The sequence below is a fragment of the Pteropus vampyrus genome, unplaced genomic scaffold (genome assembly GCF_000151845.1).
Source record: "Pteropus vampyrus isolate Shadow unplaced genomic scaffold, Pvam_2.0 Scaffold348, whole genome shotgun sequence".
Classification (NCBI taxonomy): Eukaryota; Metazoa; Chordata; class Mammalia; order Chiroptera; family Pteropodidae; genus Pteropus; species Pteropus vampyrus.
In genome coordinates, this window is record NW_011889129.1 from 932,516 (window position 1) to 949,004 (window position 16,489).

At 42.3% G+C, this 16,489-nt stretch overlaps 1 protein-coding gene across 1 annotated transcript in view; it reads left to right on the forward strand.

Annotated features, from left to right (window-relative positions):
- Nucleotides 1–16,489, forward strand: part of ABCC2 (ATP binding cassette subfamily C member 2) — a 57,372-nt gene that overhangs the window by 15,390 nt on the left and 25,493 nt on the right. The window contains exons 5-17 of the mRNA XM_011378827.2: nucleotides 921–1,055; nucleotides 1,288–1,395; nucleotides 1,803–1,858; nucleotides 3,024–3,258; nucleotides 3,713–3,876; nucleotides 4,551–4,728; nucleotides 7,593–7,847; nucleotides 8,669–8,734; nucleotides 10,994–11,131; nucleotides 11,676–11,822; nucleotides 13,361–13,445; nucleotides 14,173–14,239; nucleotides 15,723–15,849. Of these exons, the coding sequence (XP_011377129.1) occupies nucleotides 921–1,055; nucleotides 1,288–1,395; nucleotides 1,803–1,858; nucleotides 3,024–3,258; nucleotides 3,713–3,876; nucleotides 4,551–4,728; nucleotides 7,593–7,847; nucleotides 8,669–8,734; nucleotides 10,994–11,131; nucleotides 11,676–11,822; nucleotides 13,361–13,445; nucleotides 14,173–14,239; nucleotides 15,723–15,849 (1,761 nt within the window). The remainder of the gene's footprint in view (nucleotides 1–920; nucleotides 1,056–1,287; nucleotides 1,396–1,802; nucleotides 1,859–3,023; nucleotides 3,259–3,712; nucleotides 3,877–4,550; nucleotides 4,729–7,592; nucleotides 7,848–8,668; nucleotides 8,735–10,993; nucleotides 11,132–11,675; nucleotides 11,823–13,360; nucleotides 13,446–14,172; nucleotides 14,240–15,722; nucleotides 15,850–16,489) is intronic.

Genomic DNA, 16,489 nt, shown 5'->3' on the forward strand with positions numbered 1-16,489 from the left:
TATTTGGATTTCCAGTCTTTTTCAAAAAATCAGAATGTCTGACAACTATGGGCCCACGTTCCCACAGGGCAATAGTCAGCTAGCATTGGGTAGCCCCCATACTGAGACAAGGTATGTGCTCAGTACAGTCCCCCAGACTCACTGCACTCAGTAACATGGACTGCCTGGCTCTTGTAGGCATTGTTGTTTTAACACTGTTATAAAATAAAGGAAGATCTTGGTGGTGTGGTGTGCTGCAGCTGCAGTGTCACAGAGCTGATTGTGTGCATCACTTCTCAACCCTGCATCTAGTGACATCATGTGAAATCCACCACGGTGGGAGTCTTTATACCACAGAAGTTGGCAAATGCTACAAATTATAGCTTTTTCCCCCCCTTCCAGAATGCTGGTTTACTAACTAACTAATTAGTTAATAATTTGCATTTAATTAATTACATACAGGTGAACTATTACAGGCAAGCTGTTTTTTATTAATTGCTTCGTCTGCTATTATTAGAAAATCATGATACAGACACCTCGCACCTATTCAGCAGAATCTGCCTCCCCCAGCTGACAACTGTAGTGCCGGAGATTAATTTCCTTTGGTCTTGAAAAGGTTCTTCTGGCTCTCAAAATAATTCCATTAAAATGCAGATGGTGACCCTTTGTGTTCTTGGCTAACTCCCCACTCAAGTGTGGTAAATAGAGATGGGGTCAGTAAAGGGGTCCAAGGGAGAGCTCAGAGGCCCTGAAAGAGAGTCGGATGGCATCAGAGAGGACATCTACAGTTTGGCATTTGTGTTCTTTCTGCCTGGCCAGATTAGGTATAACAATCTCCTCCTTCAGCTCTCCTTTCTTCCTTTGTTTTCTGACATCCTTTTTGCCTCTTATCCTTGACCAGTGACAACATTTTTCAGAAGTTGATGTGAATTTCTCTCTAGCTCCTGGTTTTGCTGATCCAACACAGCAGGCGATGGTGTGTGCAGAAGGACTCTTGGTTCCTGTCCTTATTCTGGATTCTCTCAATACTCTGTGATACTTTCCAATTCCAGACTCTGATTCGGATGCTGCTACAGGTAAGGAGGAAAGAGAGGGTGATGTGAGGAGAAACTGCCAGGCAACTTCTAAGTTGGAGTGAATGGCATAAAATAGGTTGAGCTGCAGGACTGAATTGTATTTAGGGGATTCAATATAGGATTTAATCACAAGTATTGACATCTGTGGGCTGTTTAGACTTAATTTGAATGAAAGGCTCATTTTCTCTGTTTTTTTTTTTTTTTTTCTGTTTTGTTTTTTGTTTTCCCATAGGGCAACAATTCCAGTCTGGCCTACTCCTGCCTGTTCTTCATTTCTTATGCATTACAGATCCTGATCTTGATCCTTTCAGCATTTTCAGAAAAAGATAAGCTATCAGATGTAAGACTCTAAATATACCTACCTTGTAGATTATTTGATTGCATGGCAACTTGACAAATGTAACTTGGAGATGTCTAGGTCTCTTGGCAGTTCCCTGAGCCCAGAATACAATGGTATAAGACCATTTTATGACATAAGGAAACAGAAAGCGACTAGTGTGGAAACACTCGCCTTTACGTTGACCCACAGATCTTCAGCATAGACAATTAATTCATATATCTATGCCAGAAGATCTGATTATCCCTCTACTAGTAACTTTGGGGTCTCCAAATAAATATATGTTGACCAGCCTACTTCAGTATCATATCTAGTTTCTAACACAAAATTATGTCAGTTTCTGATTTTAAAATTCCATAAAATTCCTGTTTCCAATTGATTTACTTTCTCATTTTTTGTGTGTCTTGCAGAATCCATCATTCACGGCTTCGTTTCTGAGTAGCATTACCTTTAGTTGGTATGACAGGTAGGAAATGCCTGGAGAGTGGGTTGTCACTATCCTTACCCCCTCAGTCTTCTGAAAGTGATGGAAACTTTCATTTTTAAAAATGCCTCCTGTGGCCTCCATTTCTCCTCTACTTAGAGTCAGAGAATGTTAAAACTTACAGATCAATTTAGTTGAATCCCTTCATTGGGAAGACTGGGGCTCTTGGTAACCTGAGGGTTCCAAGGAGAAAAGGAAGGGAAGTAAGAAAAAGAGGCAGTAGGACAGGAAAAGGGAAATGTGAGGGCAGGCAGTGTGGTACGGATTTGGAGGGTAAAGGATAGAATATCTGGCCTGGGCTCCCAGAGTATCTGGAGTAGATGTTCTTGTCCTTTGTAGTTCCATGGACTCTTTTGGTTATTAACACCCATGAACCCCTTCTCAGATCATGTTTTAAATGCATAAAAGACATATGATTATTGAGAAAAACAAATATATTGAAATACAGCTACTTAAATCTATTTTTTAAAACCAAAAAAGAAATGCTTCTTTATTAATGCATTAAATAACAAGATCTAGTCACGGGTCTAATGATGACCATAGTTTCAAAGTAGCGATGCATGTAAATAAGCCATGAAAACATCTGTGATTTCTCCTGGTGACAAAGGCATAGGTATTCCTTTTTACAACTCTGGTTGGTTGCCTACAGTTATATTAGAAGGAAAGGCTAAATATCAGTTAGAAGCTATTAAAAATAAAGATGTGATTTATTTTCCATTCGTGTTCTCAAATGCCAGGTTGAGGGGCTCTGACCTAGAGAGACAGTGTCGAGGTGGCCTCCAGATCTGCTCAGTTCTTTCAGGGCATCGTGGAGGCCCCTCAGGGAGATGCCAGAGCAGCAGAGCGGCAGCCAGTGTTTGAGGAGGAAGGAGCAGGGGGAGGTGATGCTCTTTTTGCTCTTTTAATTCAGCAGTACCCCTCCTCTTCCCTTTCTCTTGTTGTCTACCACCTTCTGCTACCCCCACCATATCCCTTTCTTGCTCTCCTCCACTCTTCTGTCAAGTTCAAAGGGTCAGGAGAGATGGGGTGGTGTGGAAAGGGAGAAGTCTGATTCTTCTGTCCTCCATCCCGGAACTGGGAGGCAGGCTTTGATAGAGACACCAAGTAAACAGCCTCTGACTCAGCCTGTGGGTCACTCTTGTCCTAGCATTGTTCTGAAAGGCTATAAGCAACCTCTGACACTGAAAGATGTCTGGGATGTTGACGAAAAGCTTAAAACCAAGATACTAGTCAGCAAATTTGAAACAGTCATGGCAGAGGAGCTGCTGAAGTCCAGGCGGGCATTTCAGAGACGGCAGCAGAAGAAATCCCAGAGGAACTCCGGAGGCGGCCTGAACGGCCTGAACAAGAACCAGAGCCAAAGCCAAGATGTCCTTGTCCTGGTAACTGTCCATGAGGGTCTGTGTGAATGTTCTTTATGTCTCGGACAAGGGGACATCAGTGTCATGGTGATTTTGTCCTCATATTTTTATTGCACTTTATCCTTTGCAGTGCATATTTTATCATTAATAGTATTCACAATCCTAACAGTACCTTAGTGATGAATACGTGGGGGTATAACGTACTCTTTGCTCTCCTTTTGGGTAGATTTGAAATTTTCTATAATAAAATGTTTTTGAAAATAGAAAAATAAAATAATACCTTAACCTACTAGAATTTGTACCTTGGTGGGAGTTAGCATTAGCAGTTAATTAATTTATTATTTCACTCGTAAATATGTGTTGTGTGCCCCTGTGAGTCACCAAACTCTGGACAAAGAAGGCACCAGGATTCGGTGCAGAACACAGTCTTACATCCCTCAGCTCTGTGGACACTGTCCTTTGGTTTTGTACCTAGGAAGAAGCTAAAAAGAAACAAAAGAAATCTAAGACCACAGAAGACTTTCCCAAGTCCTGGTTGGTCAAGACCTTCTTCAAAATTTTCTACGTCATAATCCTGAAATCGTTGCTGCTGAAGCTCATGAATGACATATTAACGTTTGTGAGTCCTCAGCTGCTGAAGTGAGTTCATGGGCCTTGGGCTGTCTCAGGGCCTCCTCTGCCACTCTCCTTCTTGGCCCTCTGTATGCAGGCTGGAGCTTATTATTAATTCCCATTTTCAAAAAATGCTCACAATTTTCTTTCACCTTACAGCATTGTGTTCTTGAAAAGCACACGACAGCTTTTGAAATCTAAGATGATATGTCCTTTAGCCTCTCTCTTTTCCACACCCATCTGCTCCCCCACCATAGGAAGCCAGACACTTGGTAGGGGCTCTTGTTTGTTAAACAGGACTGTCGTGGGCTGAGCCCCATCCAAGAGGTGGGCAGCATACCCGGGGAGAGCCTTGAACCTGGTGTCGGTACCTCCTGGCTCCCGGTCACGGCCTTCGGTGGGCAGTTCAGGATAACCATGACAGGACGTCTGTCTGCTGAGGTCTATGGAATGAACAATCCTCCAGTGGAAGCCCTACTAACTCATGCTAGACACATCCTAAGCTTGTCCTAAGCTCTCACTGCTCGTCTCCAAGCCAAAGCAAAAGTGCTAGTACACTGTAGCGCTCAGCCTTCCGAAAACACCAGACAAATCTGGTCACTTTTGTTACTCACAGGGCGGGGTAGGGTAGCGGGCTATGCACGAGGAGTGTGAGGACCCTGTAAAGGCTTGATGAGAATCACTTGGTTTTGCTCTGGTAGATTGATGATCTCCTTCACAAATGACCGTAACACCTACGTGTGGGTTGGATATATCTATTCGATCCTCTTGTTCGCCGTGGCCTCCATCCAGTCTATCTGCCTTCAGTACCATTTTCAACTGTGCTTTGTTCTGGGCCTAAACGTACGGACAATCATTATGGCTTCTGTATATAAAAAGGTAAGTGGACTATCAGGTATCGCCAAAGAAAATCCCCTTAGTAAACGTGAGCATTTATTCCAAGATTGAAGAAAATTTGATGGAAATGATCATTGACCTCAACACTTGGTTTTTGACTAACCATACAGCCTTCTTTAGATGGAAATTAAAATACAAAAAATGTGTATATAGACATAAGGTGTAGGGGTGGGGTAGGAGGGAGCATGCACTCCAGGGAAAAGCTAGCAAACCCATCTCCCCCCAGGATTTGCCTTTTAGCCTTGAAAGCTTGCCTATCTGTCCTTCTCTTCTACCTCTCTTGGCAAGGTGAAAAATGTCTTGGGAAAGAATGTAAAGTCAGAAAAGAAGCTGGCTAAGGGCAGATTCTTAAAACTGCCAGCACTTAAGCCTGATACTACATGAAACTGCACTCGTAGGATCTGGTGCATCCATCTCAAATTACTATTTTACCACAGTCTAGAAGCTCTATGAGCCCAAGGCTCCATCTCCCCAGACCCGCTTCTTCCTAGAGACTTCTTTTCCTAAATCTTTAGTGGCTGACCAACCCCTCTTCTGCCTGATTCCTTTTTTGATTTGTAAATATATTCACTCTGCTTATGGAGTTCTGCAGACTTGGGAGCTCTCCATTTTCTTGAGATGATTTTGCTCATCTTCCCTCTGATATGTTGCTTTAATGGTTAACTTTCTCAGGGCATCTGTATTTTCTGTATCTCTTAGATACCAAGATGAAGTTTCATTTCGTCCCTTAAGAAATGAAAATAGAGTCAATTACATTTCAATTAAAAAGAAAGAAAGAAAGAAAAAGAAATGAAAATAGAATAGTTAGGATCAGTGACTATAAGCCTGAGGAGCAAATTCATAAATGAAGAGATAAGAATTTTTATAGGTCAGAACATCAAGCAATTGCCCTTTCTTCTTTTTCCTCTACCACTAGAGAGTTCCATCACAGTGATTTCTCTATTACAGTTTCTGGTTTTCTCTTTTGCTTTCCTCCCTCAAAACACTGATGTGTCTGTCTTCTCTGTGTAGATGTTGACTTATCAAAAGAGACCAGACAGGTAATCCGAATGTCTTCAGGTCAAATCTAAATCAAATCCTTTAAACTCTCAGAAACCCTTACATTGAAATTTGGTCAAATTTCAGAAATCTGGTCAAATCCTTTAAACTCTCAGAAACCCTTACATTGAAATTTGTCTTTCCTCAAATTAATTTTTTAATTACCTTATTTCTTCTGGAGATATTAGATTTCTGTTGGTTTGCAGGATATGGGGTCACTAACCAGGCTGTCTCAGTCATTTCTAACGAATGTACGCTTTTTTAATTGTGATGTTTTGTTCCCACTATTTTGATTCTTAACAGTTTTTGCAACTGTTGCATATATAAGGAATTTGTAAAATAGAACCCTTAATGAGGCCTTCATTTACATAAATATTGCTACTAAAATAGAATCTAAAACCAATTCCATATGTTTAGACAATGCTTCATTTATGAAATATTATTAAGCATGTTCACATCTATTATCAATCCATAGCCCTGTGAAGTAATTGCATTATCCCCATTTTACAGAGAAATAAGGCTTAGCTCGTTTCAGTGCCTACAATTACATAGCCAAGAGCTGTGCCTAGATGAAGCCTATTGAGACTAGATCAATTACTTTTCCACTTTACTGAGATTTATTAAGAAAAGAAAACTATAGCAATTACCTTGAACATGTTACTTTGTTGTGTTTTGTTTTTCCACACCAAAAGGGAGGCAAAGAGGTGGACTGATTTCTCTAGAACCTTGGTGGCCTAACATTTTAGGAAATTTCTATTTTTACTGTATGACCAAGAATCCTGATATGTTCCAGAGAAAAAAATGTGTTGGTGGATTAAGATGACAGTAGAGCTTCTAGGAGAACTGAGGTGAATGTCTAAGGACACTCGTAGCCCATACACTGTCTTTGTGGGAACTAGAAGAAGGTTTTCCTTCCTCCAGGAAGATGGAGCCCACACCAACAGTGCTTTGGTGAGCGTAGTGCAAGCCAGTTTCAGTGGCCCCCGACCCAAGTCCCTTAGCAGGGTGCATTATTGCAAGGCACTGTCGATCAGCCTTCTGATCTTTTTAACATGAGAATAGAAGGCCCATACATAACATTTAGGTATCTAGACATTGCTTGAAAATTCCTGATAATAAGAAAGTCATTTTGCTTCAAATGTGGGAACCTGCAGTTTTCCTCTCTATTCTAAGATCTCGGTCTTTCCTGGGAATGGTTGCAACCTCCTCATAAGAGTATGGCTCCAAATAACATTGCCGTATCAAAAGGCCGCAAGGCCAGAATCAGCAGATGCTTCCTCTCTTCATCCCTCCATTCATTCCATCCTTTAGTACTTGATCCCCTACTGTGTGCTCTATGATACTGTAGTGAAATGGACAGATGTAGCCCTTGTCCTCACAAAGTGTACATCCGGTAGGGAAATAGAAAAACAAGACAAGTACAGCTCAATGTGATGAATGTAATGGCTGAGATAAGCACAAGATGTTATGCGGGTACACAGGACGGGTATCTAAGATTGAGAGTTAGGGAAATCTTTTCAGAAGAAGTTTCATCTACGCTAACACTAAAGAATAAGTAGGAATTTTCTGAGCAAAGAAGTGGGGGTGGGGCGTGTGGGATTAGAGAAGGTGGGAATAGCAAGAAAGAGTGGTCAGGATGAGAGAAGAGTGTATGTAAAATTTGGAGGCAAGAAGGCACAGCCCCTTGAAAAGGTTGTGTCCATGTGGAGCCCATCCTTTTGCTGTAGTCTCATTTCCTAAGTTTCCCCTGTTACTCCCCAGGATCCTTGTCCTTGTCCATGTATTCTAATGCCAGTCTTTATCCTTAGGCACTGATCCTATCCAACCGGGACAGGAAGCAGTACACCATAGGAGAAACAGTGAACTTGATGTCTGTGGATTCCCAGAAGCTCATGGATGTGGCTAACTATATCCAAATGCTGTGGTCAACTGTTCTACAGATTGCCTTTTCCATTTTCTTCCTATGGATAGAGTTGGGACCCTCAGTCTTAGCAGGTGTTGGGTTGATGGCAATCCTAATCCCAGTTAATGCAATATTCACCACCAAAAGTAGGGCTATTCAGGTAAAGAAACAAAGTCACCCTGGGGATATAGACCTTCTTCAAAGTCTAAAGTCTTTTTCTTATTTTTTTTCTAACTCTTGTGGGAGTGTGGGCAAAGCAAAGCTGATGGAAGTCCTTCTACCATTCCAAATTAATTTAGCTTTCTTTATCTTCCCTTTGCATCTTCTGACCACTCTTAATGTTTATATACTCTATCTTCATTCATGTTAGAGAGAAGAGCCTGCTTGGAATGAGAAGAGCTGTCCAGGGACCCTGAGCATAACTCTTCCACCCTCTCCACTGGGCTGTTCTTAGAACAGTGATTATTGCCCCTGTTTTTCCACCATAGCAATACAAACCAATACAAACCTTGCAGGGCAGTCACACGAGTGGCCCAAACTTTAAGCCTAAGTCTTGGCCATCGACCTTGCTACACAGAGAATTAAACAGGCTGATATGACAGCGAGTTAACTGGGTGGTTGTTTTAGATTATGGGGTCAGGAAAAGCCTCTGTGAGAAGGGGACATTTGAGCTGAGCTCTGAACAACACAAGCCTGACCATGAAGGAGCAAGCCTTGAGAAAAACAACCTGAGAAGAAGGCATAGTCAGGCCAAGACTGTAGGGGGCAGAAATGGGGTTGGCACATTCAAGGATCAGAAAGATGGTGGCTGTGTTAGAGGCAGAGTGGGCAAAGAGGAGAGTGGGAGAGACACATCCCATCACTGGGCACCTCGAGTTCTTACCAAGTGGCAGCCACGAGTGCCACCACGAGCGTCTGCAGCAAATCTGGATCTTCTCATGTAAAAGTGTGTTTTGTTTTTGTTTTACTTTTTCCTGGCAGGTAAAAAATATGGAAAATAAAGATAAACGTATAAAGATCATGAATGAGATTCTCAGTGGGATCAAGGTGAGACATCAAGCCGTAGGTAGCCCTCTGTGTGCAATGACAGCAGCAGGCCTTAACAAACCCTGATAGAGGCTGTGGACTCCTGCTGCTAGGCCTGTGTGGTGTCACATGACTCCTGATTCATTTACCCACAAGTCTCCTGTTGTTTCTCTTACTACCCCTCTCAGGCCCTCATTTGAACTTTTGTTTCTATTTATTTACCTTAAATGATTTGTTTTGTTTTTACATTACCTTATAAATTGTCAAATCTGCACAGAAGTAGACAGAATGAACCCCCATGGACACCAACCAGCTCTAGCAATTATCAGCATAACCTAGTTTCATTTCTACTCCTCCGCTTCCCACTTCATGCTCTGCTAGATTATTTTAAAGAAAATCCCAGATTATGTTGTCATTTCATTAGTAAATACTTTGTATATATTTCTCAAAGACAGACTTTGTTTTTAACATAACCACAATACCATTATCACAACTAAAGAAATTAACAATCATTCTTTGGTACCACTAAATTTTCCTAATTGCCTCATCTCTCTCTCTCTCTCTCTCTCTCTCTCTCTCTCTCTCTCTCTCTCTCCCCCCCACATGCGCATGCATGCGCGTGTACACACACACACACATACACACACACACACACACACACACACAACTGTTGGTTAGTTTGAATGAGGATTCAAAAATATTCACACATGGCATTTAGTTGACAGTGCTTTTACTCCACAATAGTACCTCTTCCCCTGCCCCTCTTTTTTGAGTCATATTAGAGAAACTAGGTTGTCTTGTTTCATGAATTTCTTGTAAATTGGTGCTTAGGCCTAAAACTTGATTATGTTTTTAGGCTTGATGTTTTTTGGACAGGGTGGGTAAGGATGTTTCAGGTGATGCTGTGGTGTGTACTTTCAAACATTGGTGATGATGTGTAGGCAGAGGTCCAGGAGTTGTTAGCCTGATTTATCCCTTATTAAGTTTCCTGCCATTCTTTCACCTAGAACAGTGATTTGTGGCCCTGGCAGCACATTTCGATCCCCTAGGAAGTTTGTAAAACCCACTGAAGTTTGGACCCTACTTCAAACCAATTAAATTGGACTCTCTAGGGGTGAGCTTTAGCCATATAGTATATTTTTAAAACTCTCTAAGTAATTTTAATATGTGGCTAAGGTTGAAAAACCACTGTCATAAAAATTTAACAGCCACTGCGGATCATTGCCTTGATCTATTATTTCATTAGGAGTTACAAAAGGGTGATATTTTAATTCCATTAATCCTTTGACATTGATAAGCTGGAATTCTATAAAGAAGAATTATCTCAACTAGTTGATTACCTTAAAATAAAATTCGTACAGGATAGGAAGGCTAAATGCTTTCTTCTTTTCTCTATTTGACAACTTTTAAAATAATGCATTTATTCTACAAAGGTTACCAATAAGACTATGAATATATATGTGTGTGTGTGTATGTGTATACATATATGAATATATGTGTGTGTGTATATATATACACATATGTATATATATGTACATCTATATACACACACATATATTCACATATATACATATGTATGTATATATACATATATATACATATACGTGCATATATACATATATATGTGTATATATAGGTATATATACATATATATATATTTTAAACTTGAAAACATTTTTCCCCACTTTAATTCCCCCAATAGATAGATAGATAGATAGATAGATAGATAGATAGATAGATAGATAGATTTTGCATTACCCTAAACTTCTTGAAAATGCCCTGATATTTCTTCACACAGAACTTTGATATGCTTTTCTGCTAGTGTGGCAAAATGACTAGACCTGGTTTTGAATCTCGGCTCTACCACTACCTAGCTTGGTGACTTTGGGCAAGTTATTTAGCTTCTCTCAGCCTGTTTCCTTATTGTTAAAATAGATACAATAATTCTACAAAAGTAGGGGACTAACTCTTCCTGGTTTATCCAGAACTTTCCAGGTCTGGCACTGAAAGCCTCATGTCCTGGACAACTCTTAGTCCCAGGCATACTGGGACAGTTGGTCGCACATAGACTGTTACAGGAATTAAGTAAAATAATGTGTTTAAAATGTTTTATCCATAGTAGATTGTCAACAAACACGAGCTACCTCTCTGTAATCATACTTTACAATATGGATTTCTACACCCCTCCCCTGCTGATTTTGGGGAGCATATTCTAAAAATAGAGGGATGAGTGTCCTTTTGGGGCAACAGTGTGAACTGTGCTCTTTTCTATCCTATTAGATCCTGAAATATTTCGCATGGGAACCTTCATTCAAAGAACAAATCCATGACATTCGGAAGAAAGAGCTTAAGAACCTTCTCGCCTATGGGCAGCTGCAGGCTATGATAATGTTTTTCTTATACATAACTCCAGTCCTGGTGAGTGACATGAGTCAGTGGGCTGGGTCAGCTTCCTGAAGACAAAGGGTTGTCCTGACAGACTGCCCAGCACCTGTAGGCCTGACCCCAAAATCTAGGGGACTCCACCCCACTTTTTAACTCTCTAGACCGTTCTTCCTACCCCATGCCCCCAACTCCAGTTTCACCCTTGTGTACAATTTGGTGGTCTGAGAGCCCAGAGCAAGTTGGAGGATGTTCAGCATGAATGTGGTATCCAGGAATGATTTGCAAAGAAGGGCTTCCCATCTTCTTGGGGAGACCATCTGGGTCGATAGTAGAAGAAACACTGGTACAGGAGCCAGGAAACCTGAGCTCTGGTTCCAGCAATGCCATTAATTGACTTTATGAATCAGGCAAGATATTTCCTTCTTTTCTGGCTCAAATTTTTCATTTGCAACTTGGGAAGGTTGATATAATCCCTAAGACTCCTTCAACTCTGATATGCTGTGTTTCTGAGACTTAGTACAAGGCTGCTTGAGCCTTTCCTTGTAGGACTAAATTGCTCACGACCTTGCTTTTCCAGGTATCTGTGGTCACATTTTCAGTTTACGTCCTTGTGGATAGCAATAATATTTTGGATGCAGAAAAGGCTTTCACCGCCATCTCTCTCTTCAATATCCTACGCTATCCCATGACCATACTCCCAATGGTGATCTCCGCTGTACTCCAGGTACGTAGGACTTTCACTGTTAACTGACTGTCTCCAATTAATTATCTCCGATTTCAGAATTACTGGCCTATCATATCTCATTTCTAGCTTCTGCTGGTGAACTTTCAATTAGAAAGATTTGTTGGTCTCTGGAGAACAATGGTTTGATCTTAGTAAAATCACAAGCTCTCTCTGAGCCCATTTATACGACGATGCTTATAAAAGCATTTATGATTGACCCTGGTACTTGGAACATTTCTAAGCCCTTTTCCAAGCCTAGTTCTCTTTACATTTTCCCAAGGCTGTTGAAGGATTTGTATAGCATTAGAGAACTACGGCATGAAGGGAGATAAAAGATCCTCTCTTTGTATTAGTCCACGTGGTGGTAAAACTGAAGGCAATTTGAAAGCCTCAAGCTGTCAGAAAATGAGTTTGGAGTTCAAGAGGCTTTGGATGGGCCAGGGCGAGTATCTGGCTCCTAAAAACCGAGCATGGTCACTGAGATGGACCAGGCACCAGACCTCAGGGGGAAGATGACAGAGCAGGTGGCAGACTGGTGAGGTAGCCAGGATGACAGAGTGTGGTGATCGGCATTCATCTCAGAGGTGGCTCACTTCAGACAGCTCAGGCCATAGGAAGGGCTGGTGTTTAGGAGAAGGCCCGCCTGTTCTGGAAGGTGCTGAGAAATTCAGTTTATTACATGGCAAAACAAGATCAACAAAAGTGTCAGCTCCCTGCATTTCCTGTCCCACAAGATGACATTGAAATAGAAGGGGCCAGATGACAATGTGACAGGGCAATGGGACACTCTGTTTCTCAGGAGCTGGTCCCTGCAGCAGCTAGGCAGGGCATAGTCTGCAGTTGCACTCTAAGGAGAGGCAGAAAGCCTTATACTCATCAGAATCCAGTTGGTGACGAGAAATCATCTCGTGACAGCCTCCCTGGAAGACAGGGAGGCAGGTGAGGAACATCCTTGTAAAAGCTCCTGGAAATCTTCCCAAGTTCCCATGTCCCAGGAGCAATACAGGGTGTTCTGCTGATATTTGGATCAGCTGCAGTTTAAGCTTGGCCTGTGTGGAAGTGTGCCATGGCCAGTTCTTCTACAGAGTCCCAGTAGTGGCTCAGTTAGGACACTGAATGGGTCATCAAGGCATGAACTCAGTTAAAGAGCATGCTAGGGGCCTAGTTGCCAGAACCGGATAGAAGTTAGGGTTTGACCTAAGAGGAAGGCAGGAAACGGTTTCTGGAAATAGGTCCAAAGATTGGAAAGAGCAGTGGAGTTGCTCCCCCTGCCCCAAGTTTTCTGAAGGGCTGAAACAGAGCTTCTTAATTTGCCTCTGTCCAGAGGGATGGGCTGGCTCTCTCATGGCTGAGATGTGCCTGAGTTTGTGGTAAGTATCGGGAGGTTCCAGCTTTGGCAAGTGGCAAATTATGGGCAAGAAGCCTGGCAGGTTGACTGTCTTCTTCCACATTTAAGGCTGATGGCAAAGTCAAAATCCTCTCCCTGCTTGTATTGGTCATTGGATTTTTTATTCTTGAGATTCTTTGTCCTTCTTTAGGCCAGTGTTTCCATACGACGGCTGGAGAAGTACTTGGGAGGGGATGAGTTGGACACATCTGCCATTCGACATGACTGCAATTTTGGTAAATGAACTTGGAAGTTTCTTCCCAAACTTATTCACAGTGCTTGTACCAGAACTTTGATATACGGGGCTCAGCAGCAGCAAACTGATTGAAAGAGAGAGTTTGGGGACTTACCTTGAACCTACCTTTACATATAAGCATACTGTGTTTACTTTAAGTTACGTTTACACTCAGAATAGATTGCTTAGCCAGATTGCTAGACAAAGCTAAGTCAGCCGTTCTGAGAATAAGCAAGAAATCCTGCAAAAGGTCTCAAAAGCAGAAGTCAGGATGGAGCTGAGCATGCGGAGCTGGGAAGATAGGCTGGAGCAAAGAAAAACACAGGTTCTGGAGGTTTAAGTGTTTGGGGGCATTCATGGCCAGAACATGCAGTTGGCCTGTATTCCAGGGTGAGCAGTGGCTGAATTTATACACAGAAGTGGAATTTATACCAGAACATGAGGTGATGCAGGGCCTGAGAATGTACCCAGAGCATCTGCCCATCTAGAATCTGGGCTACCAATAGGCCTGGGACTCCTGAATTGAAAAGGATTTCATATGCGGGCAACTTCTGGTCTCACCTCAGGAGTTTTTGTTTTCCTCTTAGTACTACTGTAGGAGCCAGCACTGACAGAAGTCATCTCAGGATCTGCTGGAGGAAGCAGAGAGGGACACCTGAGGGCTGAGGAAGGGAGGACAGACATAGGGAGACCTGCATCTGACTAAAAGAGAGGCCTTTTCTCAACAGACACAGTTGTGCAGTTTTCCGAGGCTTCCTTTACCTGGGACCAGAATTCGGAAGCCACAATTCAAGAGTGAGTTGCCCATTTTCCATCCTGTTCTTTAGGATTCTCTTCACTGGTCCTGTGGCTGAAAAATTCCATGTAATAGAACAGATGGGGAGATGAGCTGTGTGCACATGTTCATTTAGATACTAGTGCAGGCTCAACTCCTGGAGGGATGAGCTGACAGGGAAGAGCCTGAACCTCTTTGCCTATGCCTGCATCTGCCATCCTGCTTTCCTGCTGCGGGACTATGTGAGTTCAACGGAAAACCATGCAGATGTTTGTTTTCCAAATTGTGGATGGAGATAGTGCAGAGTGAGCCGGTGGCCTAGGTTTCTGAAGGTGGTGGAGGATTCACACAAGAACCTGAACTCAATTTAAGTTCATTCATTCATTTATTCATTTAAGAATAATAATCGAGAACATTGGAGTTCTTTCCTCAGAGTGGACAATGGGAGCTGCTTCTATAAGATTCACTTTCAAATATCTGGAGATTTATATCTAAACAACCCATTCCTACATCCTTCCCTGGAAGCTACCTCCTCTGCCCTAAGCTAACCGCTTCTTGCCACACTGTTGCATGTAATATATTTCTTTTGCTATACATGTAACAGCACACCCAGGTCACCCACTGAGCAGGGTACACAGTGTATTCCAGGAGCTTGAGCATACCTTATTGTCTTCCTGCTACACTTAGGACTTTCCACCCTTCTCTGCTATTTCTATTGCCTTGAACATGGACTCTGGAGCTTGCCCCAGGATGTGTCAGGCCAGAAAGCTCCTCCTCCGAACTCTCCCAATCTGAAAGCCTCTCTTTGCAAAGAGAAGACTGGACATAGCTTCCACTTTGCTAGTATAAATCTAGAACAAGTTCAGTTCAATGGGCAAATTCAAAGACTGTGAACAAGTTTTTGATGTTCCTAATGTTCTAGAAACTCAAACAATAGGGCCGCAACACAGAGTTTCTAGGAGTCTAGCCCACTGTGGGCCCCACCTCAGCCAGACACAGCCAGATACCCAGGAGAGGGGCCAGGGAATCTGTGCTTTCAGCAAGGGCTCCACTGAATGGCTATCCTCACTGAAGAGCCAAGTTTGAGAAACTGATCTAGTCCAACCCCCTTAGTTTAGAAATGAGTCCAGAGGATGTGACCTTCCAAGATCACATAGCTCAGCAGTGACAAAGCTGGGAGTTGAACTCAGTTCTCTAGGTACCAGCGTGTTCGATGGTACCATGTTGGTTCTAAGAGGATTTTTTTCAGTGGAAACCCATGTTTGGCACAAATGGCATATATAGATGAGTTGGATATGTTAAGGCTCACTCTCTAGGCTCTTAGAGCTAAACAACAACAACGACATTAAGAAAGCATTTTGGAGTCTTGTATATCCAGGACAAATTCTCCGGTCTTGAAGGAAAATCTCCTAATACCAGACTTCCCATAGCGAGTCTGAGAAGGGGCTTAAACTCCTCTTGAATAATTGCCTTTGTCTCCTTCAAATACACTTTCTCTTTCAGCGTGAACCTGGACATTAGGCCAGGCCAGTTAGTGGCTGTGGTGGGCACCGTGGGCTCTGGGAAAAGCTCCTTGATGTCAGCCTTGCTGGGAGAAATGGAAAATATCCACGGTCACATCGCCATCAAGGTGAGAGAGAATGCCAAGGAGAAGGCTCTCACGCTCAAATGTGGGCCACTTGGCGCCGCTTTCTCATGTGGGAGAACACACTGAGGACTACAGTCTGATCACCACTGCTATTGTTTTCCTATAGGTAAAAGGTCTTGGAGACGCTTGGTAGAATTGTAACCCATGGATTCTTTGCCCCACCCCACATATATAATCAGGCTCTGGTGGTAAATTCTAAGGATCTGAATTTTTAATGAGGTCCCCAGGTGATTCTCATGTGCATACTAAAATTTGAAAACTATTGAATAGAGGTGTCTTCTTTTTTAAAGTGTAGGCAATTCTTCTATGTCTATATATGTGTTTTTGAAAGCCTCATGCTCTGCAAAACTATGTGATAAAAATAACAGAACCTGAGGGAGAGTTTGAACAGGTTATTAAACTTATATAACTTTGTAACCAGGGTACCACCACCACCAACGACAAAAATAATGGTAAAAACAGTAGCACTGTAAAATCTCTGCTGGCAATTACACCCAGCATCACAATCGGTTCTGGGCCTCCCACATCCCCCTTTGAGGAAACTTGCTTCCAATATAAAAATCCGATATAGGGTGTAGACACCTTCATCAATTATTTTTTTTTTAACAGAAAGTAAATGTTT